This window comes from Lepidothrix coronata, unplaced genomic scaffold, assembly GCF_001604755.1.
Source record: "Lepidothrix coronata isolate B3197 unplaced genomic scaffold, Lepidothrix_coronata-1.0 Scaffold134, whole genome shotgun sequence".
Lineage (NCBI taxonomy): Eukaryota > Metazoa > Chordata > Aves > Passeriformes > Pipridae > Lepidothrix > Lepidothrix coronata.
Genome location: NW_016690314.1, coordinates 1 through 11,572, shown reverse-complemented (window position 1 = coordinate 11,572; position 11,572 = coordinate 1). Strand labels below are relative to the sequence as shown.

Here is an 11,572-nt window from a genome sequence, read left to right as displayed (position 1 = left end):
AGGCAGCAGCTGGCTCTGGGGTGTTCCTCACAGATCCCTGTGCCATCAGCTGCAAAGCTCTCAGCAAGGCTGTCCTAAAGGAAGCTGCCCTGGGAAAGCCAACGTGGTGCAGCTCCAACGGGAAAAGAATCCCAGAATCAGGAAGGTTGCAAAAGAGCTCCAAGATCATCGAGTCCAACCTGGGACCTCTCTGAGCTGGCTCCCTGAATCCCTGTAACCAAGCCCCGGCACTGGGCTCTGCGTGTGGAGCTGGAGAGGCGAGGGGCCCTGGCCCTCAGCCACTGCCATCCTTGCCATGGCCCTCACACATCTCCCCTCAGCACTGGGCCATCGTCCCTTGGCATGGTCCCTCAGCCAGCTCCCTCAGACCTCACCCTCAGTGCCCTCGCCCTCAGCCCTCCCCTTCAGTGCCCTCGCCCTCAGCCATCACCCCTCACCCCTCAGCCATTGCCCTCAGCCCCCAACGCCCTTTGAAATCCATCCCGGGGCTCGCCCCGGCCTCACACAGGGAGCTGCCGCGCTCCAGCTGTCGCTCAGCACTGGGGGGGGATTTGTTCTCGCCCCAGGGCTTGGGGTTTGCAGCTGCTCTTTCAGTCCCTTTGTAGAGCCTGCCTGTGAAGAGAAGCCCCCCAGGAGAGCAGAGCCCGCTGCAGGAGCCAACATCCTCACCCTAACCAAGGGATGACACAGCACTTAGTGCTGCAAAGATTGCAGCTGTTCCCAGGCCACAAAGAAAGCTGAAACTGCTCCACTTGGCATTTGCTTGCCCATCTCGCTCTAAAATTACATCCCAAGATGTCAATGTTCAAGACAAGGGCTTAGATTGAGATGGACTGTGCTGGGGAGCCTTTGAAACCCAGCCTCCTGCCTGACCTCACTGCTACTGCAGTTGCTTGGACAGTGCTTGGAGTCTTTCAGTTGGATTCATATGTTTCTTAGAACGTTCCGTGTAGATTATTGGCTAGTAGGACAAGGACGTATGGATATGGCTAAAGCTATGGACGAGCTGTTAGTGTATAGAACACAGCTTGTCTTTGCCGATGAGAAAATCTGAGATAGCAAGGTCATGGCAAGACTGCAGTGTGCTTGTACGTGCTAGTTTGCTGGTAAACAGGACGTTTTGATTAGCAAAACAAAAGAAACTGAGAGCCACCTGTGTCAACAAAAGAAGGGAGGAAAGGCGGAATCAACATTTTAAGCAAGAACCAATAATGAACTTAGCTTTGCAATATGTATGAGCTAATTATAAAGCATTTATTAAGCTGTTAGCAGTGATCAATAAATGAAGCTTGCTGATTCTCATATTGAGCGTCTCTCTCTTCCCTCGTCGTGACAAATGGCGCCGAGCAAGGGACAATAACGAGTATCCTGCTGGGTTTTGCACAGTTACCCGCGGTCCCCGAAGTCTGAACAGGGGCTAAATTAAATCTGCAGTCCCAGGGACTAAGTTGAATCTGCAGTCCCCGAAGCCATGGTCCAACGCAGTAGCCCGTCGGTCTTGCAGCAGCACAAGAGGCGAAAGAGCTGGACTCCGTGCCCCGGGCGACCTCATAGGAGAGTCTTAGCCGACAACGCCGCCGACGTCATGTAAAGGGTTGCAACAGCGTGTTGAAGATTTTTAGGTATGGAAAGACAAGTGGTGCTTTCATTACTCAGGTGCTTTTTAGAAATTGGGGATTTAAGTGTATAGATTTTAAAAAAGAATTACCAGGGTTGCTTGCGGCGGGGGTTGCTAAAGGTTGTTTTGTGGACCCTAATACAGTTTTTGATGAAGGGGAATGGAGACGTTATGGGGATAAGTTATGGGAGGATTCATTAAATTATGATAAGGTAGCCAAGAAATTAGGCAAGCAGTGGTGGGTTGTTATTAACGCTTTACAACAACATAAAGCCGAGCAGCAAGCTGCTCGAGCCGTTGCACAGCGCTTGGGCGACACCAGCAGTTCTCCTGCTGCTGAGTCTCCCTGCCCGCTCCCCCCTCGACTAATGATATACATATTCCACCTGAGTCCCAAACGCAGACCTTTATTACTCCTACTGCCCCTTCACCAGAGTTCCCCAGCCCGTCAGATTTCCTGGACACCCCCGAACCCCAGCAGATCTCATCTGACGGGGCTGATTCACTTTCCTTACCTGATGAGTCAAGTACTGTCGCAACAGAGCGACGGAAGCTATGGCAAAGTATTGCCGCAGACGCTTTACAAGCGGGGGATAAAGAAGCAGCAGAAGCTTTAACCAGTGCCTTTCCTGTGGTTTATGTTCCGGCAGCAGAGGGTGGGCTGATAGCGACTATTACTACCCTTGATTGGAAATTGTTTTCGCAATTGCGTTCTACTGTTGATGAGGGTGGAATCCAGGGTGAGCCTACCCGACAAATATTAAATTTCATTTGGGGAGGCAACTTGCTTTTACCAGGAGATATTAGAAGCATTATAAAGTTGATTCTTTCCCAACATCAGCAGATGTTACATAATGCAAATTGGCAGGCGTATTGTCAGGAATCTGTTGCTGTTCAAAGACAGGCGGCTGACCCTTTGCACGGGGTTACATTAGAAGAATTAATGGGCATAGGACAGTACAGTAGAACAGAAGCGCAAGCGTTATTGGGACCGGATAAGATCAGGGAATCTATGCGCTTAGCCCATCTTGCTCTGGATAAGATCAAAGCTCCCGGGGGAGTTCCATCGTATATGAGAATCAAGCAGAGAAGGGATGAACATTTTGGGTCGTTTATAGACAGAGTTGCTAATGCTATCCAGTCAGCCGGGGTTCCTGAATATATGCATGGAGCCTTGTTAAAAAAATGCGCTTTGCAGAACTGTAATTCCACAGCTCGCTACATTATTGTCATGCTTCCGGGGAATTGGTCAATTGAGGAGCTGTTAGAGCGAATGGCACAAATACCCCAGGGGCCCAATTCTATGCTAGTGGAAGCGGTTAAGGAACTGGGTGAGGGCTTAAAGGAGCAAGCTAAGGTATTAGCTCTCAGGTATTAGCCGCGCTTGCGCCCCTACAAGCTTCGACCGGAGCTGTGGAACGAAGCAAGACAACAAAATTACGCTCTTTTTGATGCGGAGCTCCCGATCACATGCGAAGAGAATGTCGGTCTGGTCCAGTGTGGTGTTCACGTTGTCAGCAGGATACATGTGCTACCACTATATGCCGACGCAGGACGGGAAACGGGAAAGCCAGCGCAAGACACAAATGACGGTTCCAGACGCTCACAGCTTCCCAGCTCAGACTTCACACTGCATCCCGCCACCAGAGGGTGTCTCGGACTGGATTTGGCAGCAGCAATAGACTGTACCCTTACAGATCAACATCCTCAAAGAATACCAACAGGAGTGCATGGACCGGTGTTGATTAACGGCAAACCAGTGGGGGCTTTGTTAATAGGTCAGTCCTCATCCACAATGGCTGGATTAAGTGTTTTAGTGGGACTGATTGATGCCGATTACACTGGAGAAATATCGATTACGGTTAATATATTATTTCCACCTTTGCACATACCTGCTCGATCTCGCATGGCACAATTGATACCACTTCCTCAAATCACTTCTGAACTGTCAGATAAGCCTGAACGAGGAGATCAAGGCTTTGGATCCACTGGTGTATCAGCTCTTCTAACAATAGACTTGGCCAGACGACCACGAAAGGACATTCAGACGCAATGGGACTTACAAACTGTACATTTAGTTGCCTTATTGGATACGGGAGCTGATGTCAGCATTATCGCAGCTCACATGTGGCCCACATCATGGCCCTTGGTGAATACAGGTGAATACTCCCGCAGTTGCGGGAGTGGGTTGTCTTACTCTGGCAAAAAGATCCCCTCCAATTACTATCATCATAGATGGAATGACTGTGAACTGTACTTTGTCTGTTCTCCCCCTACCCGATGGAGTGCAAGCACTAATAGGGAGAGACGTTCTTGCTCAGATGGGGATGGTTCTAACTAATTAACCAAGACCCTCTTTAGCATGACAGCCATTGCCTGGACTTTCCCGATCCCTCTCCAATGGAAAACAGAAACGCCGGTGTGGGTAGAGCAATGGCCCTTAAAAAGGGAAAGTCTATTAGAAGCACATGCCTTGGTGTCAGAACAATTACAACAGGGACACTTGCGTTTATCAACGATTTCTTGGAATACTCCTGTCTTTGTAATCAGGAAAAAATCTGGAAAGAACAGGATTTTACATGATCTACGTGCAGTAAATGCCCAGATGCATACTATGGGGGCACTACAACCAGGACTACCAAACCCAACTATGCTCCCACACAATTGGTTCCTGTTAATAATTGATCTTAAGGACTGTTTTTTCACTATTGCATTGCATGAGCAAGATCATTCACTGCCCCTGCTATAAACAAAGAGGGACCAGCGCAGCGTTTTGTGTGGACAGTGTTACCTCAGGGGATGAAAAATTCTCCCACATTTTGTCTGCTTTACGTGGATGCTGCATTACAGCCAATTAGAAAATCATGGCCCTCTACAGTGATCTACCACCACATGGATGATTTACTGTTTGCTCAGTCCACTAATTTTACAGAAAATCAAAACCAGCAGTTAGTTAACCGGTGGCAGCAACAAGGTTTAGTCATAGCCACTGAGAAAATTCAAGAATCCAGTCCCTGGCATTATTTAGGCTGGCAAATCCCAGACTCTGTCATTCGGCCTCAAAGGTTATCAATCAATACAGAGATTGCCACCTTGCACGATGCTCAAGATTCTTAGGAGATTTACAGTGGCTGCATCCGGTAGTAGGAATACCCAACGAATGGCTGGAACCCCTCAGACCGCTATTAAAGGGTACAGACCCTTCAACAGCAGTAACTGTCACCCCAGAACAGCGAAACATCTTACATCAGATCACAGCCAGTATTACTAATCATGTTACACACCAACGGATAGAAGGCGTACCTGGCAACCTTACCATTTTGGCAGGAGAGAAACATTTAATGAGAGCCCTTACACAACAACAAAGAATAAAAACGGGGGTGAATCAGGGGCGACTTGCAGCATCAACAAAAGAGCAACAAATTGTGTTGGAGTGGCTGACAACATCCTTACAGCCACGCAGAACAATTCAAGAAAAAATTCGGACATTAGCAGACCTTATAAAAAAGGCAGGAACCGAATTGTGCAAGCAACAGTTTTGGAGCCATATGAAATACAAGTGCCAATAAAACAAGAAGACTTAGACTGGTATTTAGTCCATTCTCCTGAACTACAAGGAGTACTACTTGTGACTGACGCCACCATTAATATCCATCCTTTGCGGTCAACGACGCTGGCCTGGATAGCTAATCAGGCATGGCTGCAGGTTCCAAAGCGATCCGCAACACCACTCCAGGATGCAGTCACAGTATTTACTGACGCTGGAAAAAGATCGCAACGTGCGGTGGCCACCCGGAAACAAGAAGGGCGGTGGCATCAACATTTCCTGGATGCTCAGTCAAAACACTACAAACACTACTTACAAACACTAGAACTTGCAGCTGTTGTATGGGCATTGTCTCATTGGTTAGATTATGCACTTAATGTGGTTACGGACTCAATGTATGTTGCGGGGTGGCTAATCGAATTGAAGACGCTAGCATCAGAGAAGTTAAGAACGCCAGACTCATGCAACTCTTACAGCAGCTCCACAAAGCAATTGCTTATCGGTCAGCTAAATACGCTGTGTTGCACATCAGAAGCCATCAATGGGACATAGGGTTGGGAGAAGGAAATGCCAGAGAAGATCATTTAGTGTCAGCAGTAACAGAAGCCCCTATATCTCCCTTCCTTAGAGCATGTGAGGCTCATGCCAGATATCACCAAAATGCGAAGGGTCTTAGTCATTCATATGGACTATCAGTCGAGGATGCCAGAGCAATAGTGAAAGCATGCCCTATTTGTAGTCAGCAAAACAAAGGAGTGGGTCTTGGAGTAGAAGTCAATCCCAAAGGACTAAAAGCTAATGAGTTGTGGCAGATGGATGTCACACATGTTCCTGTTTTTGTCGTTTGAAATACGTGCATGTATCAATAGATACTTACAGTCATTTCGTATGGGTCACGCTGCAGCCTGGAGAAAAAATTCAAGATGTAAAACGACATTTGACAGATTGTTTTGCCGTCATGGGTGTCCCTAAAACACTGAAAAGAGATAATGGACCTGCCTATATTAGCAGGACTCTAGGACAATTTTTACAACAATGGGACATAAAACATGTTACGGGCATAGCTCATTCGCCTACTGGACAAGCTATAGTGGAGCGAATGAATGGAACAATTAAAATCTACTTTGAAAAATACAAGGACATCAAGGACGCTCGAGAGCGAGTCAGCAAAGCCCTTTTTGTGCTTAATCATTTATGTATTTTTGGAAATGATTCAGTGCCTCCTATCATTAAGAATTATCAGAAGGAACAGGTGTTGAAAGGACCATCCATGATGGTTCATTATCGAGACCCCAAAACCGGAATGTGGGAAGGTCCAGCAGAAGTCATCTTTATAGGCCGAGGTTATTTCTGTGTGTCTACTTCTACAGGTACCTTGTGGGTTCCCAGTCGCTGGGTCAAGCCAGCGGTTGTGAGTCCTGGAGGACGAGGAGAAGAGACATCTACGGTGCCTGCGGCTTCACCTGGCCTTGGACCACCACCTCCAACCTCTCCAGCACCTGATTCCCTCGCGCCTGCTGACATGGGAGACACTGGAACAGCACCTTGATTTAACTGAATGACTGTACACCTTTAGACTGCAAGGCCCAGCTGGCACAAACTGCCTAGCCTGTACACAAAAGAACTGTAGAGCCTGGGTGAAACAGTAGAACAGCATTAAATTGCATTGGAATGGTGGGAGGTGCACGAGGATACTCGCCCAGTCTTGATCAACTGTTTTTGCATATTAGTGTGGCAAAGATGTTAGGATTCCCTATCATCGGATTGTATTCCCGCAAAATTGGGAACGGTTGTGTAATAAGTTTTCTTCTTTTCATGGGCATGATTGCCAGTGTTAAAACTCTTCACACCATTGATCCTCAGAAAAACATGTGGGTTACTTGGGCAAATCAAATAGGTCAATCGTCCTTTTGTTGGTCTTTAGCATCTGCCTCAGATCCTTTTTGCAGTTGTTTATTTGGCATGCCTTTTAGTTCAGTATACAAGTTGAATTGTTTACTGGTTGGGTTTCATCGTCGTGTGGGAGTGAAACAGTTATTTCTAATGTATCTGCCTGCCTTATAAAGGCTCTCAACACCTCTTTGCCCTGGGATCCCCAAGAGTTAAATTTAATGGGATCACTGTCTGTACGTAACACAAGTGATAATAGGACTCAAACCTGTTTTATGTTGGGATTATTTTAATCTGGATTAAGTGTTTATCAAAGCCACAACTTGTCCAGCTGGACTAATGTCACTTCGCCTACCCTAAGGTTTAATTACAAAAATACAGGAGACTATTGTGGTACTAATAATAGTAACAACCAAAGCCTTGGAGCATATGGAGCTGAATAAGGCCTTCCTCTCTGGGCATTTGGGTTAACAACACTGCACGCGCTTTTCCACCAGGTGTGTTTCTTATTTGTGGTGACAGAGTTTGGCCGGCATACCTGTACGTGCCTTCTGGGGGCCCTGTTATATAGGGTCACTTACGCTGTTGTCCCCGTCTTTTTTACAACTCGTTAATCTGACTTCATCACGCAGGCAAAAGAGGAGCCTAGACCAACTTTCCTCAGACTGTGATGACAAGGTCGAACTATGGGGTAAAACAGCTGCTCCTTTTAGATCCGTTATCCCAGGGATAGGCACGGCACAAGCGCTAACATCTGTTTGCAAACTTGCATGCTGGGCTGTGAAACAATCAAATATAACCACCCGAATAATAGCAGAGCTTGCACAAGACATTAATAGTTTATGTCATGCTGTATTACAAAATCGAGCTGCTATTGATTTTCTGTTGTTAGCACATGGCCATGGCTGTAAGGACTTTGATGGTATGTGTTGTTTTAATCTTTCAGACCATAGTAACTCCATACACAAACAACTACAGTGGTTAACAGAACACACAAAGAAAGTAACGGTAGCAACTAGTTCTGTAGACTTGTGGCTTCAATCTATTTTTGGTTCTGTGTGTGAATGGGTTTTAAGATTTGTTAAAGAAGGCCTACGATGGCTGTTGACAATAGTTGTAATTTTAGTAGTAGTTCGTATTGCTTTTTCTTGTATTGTTAAACGTGTAAGTGCTATGACAGAGAGAGTATTGTAGGCCCAGAATAAAAACTGGGGAATTATAGAGGATTGGCTAGCAGCACAAGGACATATGGATATGGCTAAAGCTATGGACGAGCTGTTAGAGTATAGAACACAGCTTGTCTAGGCTGATGAGAAAATCTGAGATAGCAAGGTCATGGCAAGACTACAGTGTGCTTGTACTTGCTAGTTGGCTGGTAAACAGGTTTTTGTGATTAGCAAAACAAAGGCAACTGAGAGCCACCTGTGTCAACAAAAGAGAGTAAAGGCAGAATCAACATTTAAGCAAGAACCAATAATGAGCTTAGCTTTGCAATATGTATGAGCTAATTATAAAGCATATATTAAGCTGTTAGCAGTGATCAATAAACAAAGCTTGCTGATTCTCATATTGAGCATCTCTCTCTCTTCCCTCGTCGCGACGGGGGGGGGGCTTGAACTTAAAAAGTAGATTCTTGGGAGTTTCAAACCACCCCTTTTTCTGCTGCCCCCAACCCCGGGTGTCCCCCAAGGAGCCCTCTGTGCCCCCAACAAACGCCCACCCGGGGACCTGCGGACGCAGTTGCAAGACCTCCAAGACAAGCTGGGCCAGGCCTGGGAGCGGCTCTGGAAGGTGCAAATGCAGAGATGGGGTCTGGAGTGTGAGAACGGGGTGCTCAAGGAGTGCCGGGAGCAGCTCCAGAGGGAGCTCAAGGAGTGCCGGGATCAGCTCCAGAGGGAGCTCAAGGAGTGCCGGGAGCAGCTCCAGAGGGANTAATTATAAAGCATATATTAAGCTGTTAGCAGTGATCAATAAATGAAGCTTGCTGATTCTCATATTGAGCGTCTCTCTCTTCCCTCGTCGCGACAGGCAATGGCTTTTGCCAAGTTGTGTGTGCAGCAAACAGACCTTGGTAATGTGGGCACACAGCGCAGCAGCCACAAGGTCTCAGGCATCAGTCATGAGGGAAACCTTTCTGACCATGTGAGCGTGCTGTGTGTAGGGAGTCAAACAGGGCACCCATCATCTCACTGGAGCCACCTGCTGCAAAGGGTTGAGGGATGCAAATAATCCTAAAGGGAGCATTTGTGCAGTAAGGTCTAATTGTTGGCTTAACTGATGCCTTGCTTTAATATATAATGGAAAGTCATTTGAACACCTTTAATACATGTGCATATACATTAACATGCCTTATTTATATGTACGTGTGTATATATAAATGTGTATATATCTTTTACATATGATATATATGATTTATATATATCATATATAATTTATATATATTATATATATCATATATATAACATGTATGATTTATATATGATATATATACATATAAATGTGTATATGGCCTTTATATGGTATATAATCTTTTATATATGATATATGATTTATATAAATATTAAATTTATTAGAAAGATTATATATGTGTATATATCTTTTATATTTCACGATGCCAAAGAACTAATTTTAATATATTATTTTGTTGCATATCAGCAATCTTATATGCACATATTAGTATTAAGTGCATATATGTACGTCTATATGTTTACCTGTTAAGCTTACTAGACTTTGCATATGATACCTATTTCTGCTGTGGGCATGGATTCCAATGTCTCTTTCTAAACTACACTTAAAACTGAAGGTCTTCCTTGCCGTAATTAGCAACTGGTTGTACTTTAGATACTCCATCAGTGGCACGTTCCTCAGTACTTAACGGTGTGACACTGACAATGCCGCTATTGCATGACAGCTATAAGTCATCCAGAGGAATGGAAAAATTTTCATTACAACTTGGTTGTAGAAAAGGGATGAGAGCAGAGAGGGGCTACTGTTTCAGGGACATGTGACACAAACATTAAACTTTCTTTTTATGAAGAAGAGGTCTTGGAGGACATGATTAATTTGTTCTCCTGCATTCTCACAGACAAGAAGAAAACACATCTGTATATGATATCCAGTTCAGTTTGTGAATTTTTATGTACTTTCTTCTTCCTTTTCATTAGAATTTATCCTATTTGAGAAGGATTTCTGTTCTTATAGAAATATACTAATTCACAGGAACTTGAGTTTCAGAAGAAGTGCATTTTAAAGCAAGCAAAATGGAGATTCAAGAGTTAAATGCTGATTGCTGGTCTGTTCAGTGGAGAGTCTGGGTAGGGGAGAGAATGGCCAGGTGGTTCAGGAGAATGGAAAGACAATGGGTGCTGTTACCTCCCACTAGTTTCTTGCTGACTGATGTGATGATTTCTAAAGATGGGTAAAATCTTGGCATTATTTAATTAGATCTGTGAGGAGAGTGGAAGTAATTTTGCTTAACTTGTATACAGAATTGAATTTTCTTTATGTAACTAAAGTGCTAAGTAAAGACTTAACATGCATGTGTCTTAACATGGAGTAAGTGCTAGAATAGTTAGTATTTTAATTGAAAATCCAGGTGCTGAAGTCATGTATTTATGAAGAACTTCACTGGTTTAATTTTTTCCCACCTAAGCATATTTTCAGACTTCATAATTCTAATATTCAGAAGGCAATTGAATTTTTTTCCAAGTATGAATACATCATCTTTTAAAAAGAATTTTTTTTGTGTTTTTAAACATTAAGACATACAGCTATGCGTGACACATATCACAGTAGATATCCAGATATTTATGGAGTCTCTAATCCTAATAAAGAGCTGGCTTTTCAGTGTAACAATTAGATTTGGAAAGAAGATGTATCAGCAGGCATTGTTTTTCCCCAAATAGTTTTTTGTAGTACGCAATTTCACTGTGTGTCCACCATTTATAAATTGTTATCACGACTCAAACACTGATTAGCCTTAAAAAAATTCTATACAGAATACATTTAGATATGTTTTATGTACATGCTATTGCTGGACCATGAAGTGTTTATACGGAGAAGTTTTTCACTGAAAATTAGTGAAAACTTCTTTTGAACAAGAAAGAAGTCACTAACTTGATGCTGGGTCTTGAAGCCTTAAAAAAACCCACAACCAAAAAATGATGGCCAGCTCTTCAGAAAAGTCCAAAGAGCTCAGCAGTACTGATGCTTCACTGTGAAGAAACTTGAGTTTTCAGTGATGAAACAGCATCTGTATTATTTACCTGTGATAAACAGGGTCTAGTACATTCTGACAATACAGACATGGCAAAGTACTTAACAAGATAGATTAGATGTAACTAGCACTTAGGGTTTTGAAGGCTTGGCATGGGGGTACGGTTGAGTCCTTTTTTGCTGGTGAGTTATAATAATAATGGCCAGTCTTCGCGAGTGAAGATTTGGGAAAGGTCATTAACCCTTCGAGCCTGCGCAGTGGATTTTTTAGGTGAGACACAGCGTGCGCTGAACTGAGCCCA

At 44.3% G+C, this 11,572-nt stretch overlaps 1 protein-coding gene across 1 annotated transcript; it reads left to right on the top strand.

Annotated features, from left to right (window-relative positions):
• Positions 1-3,796: 3,796 nt before the first annotated feature.
• On the top strand, positions 3,797-4,735 carry LOC108503236 (endogenous retrovirus group K member 11 Pol protein-like). The gene is given in 2 exon segments (XM_017827038.1): positions 3,797-4,344; positions 4,347-4,735. Coding segments are annotated over 2 exon segments (753 nt in total). The 5' UTR covers positions 3,797-3,980.
• Positions 4,736-11,572: the final 6,837 nt, after the last annotated feature.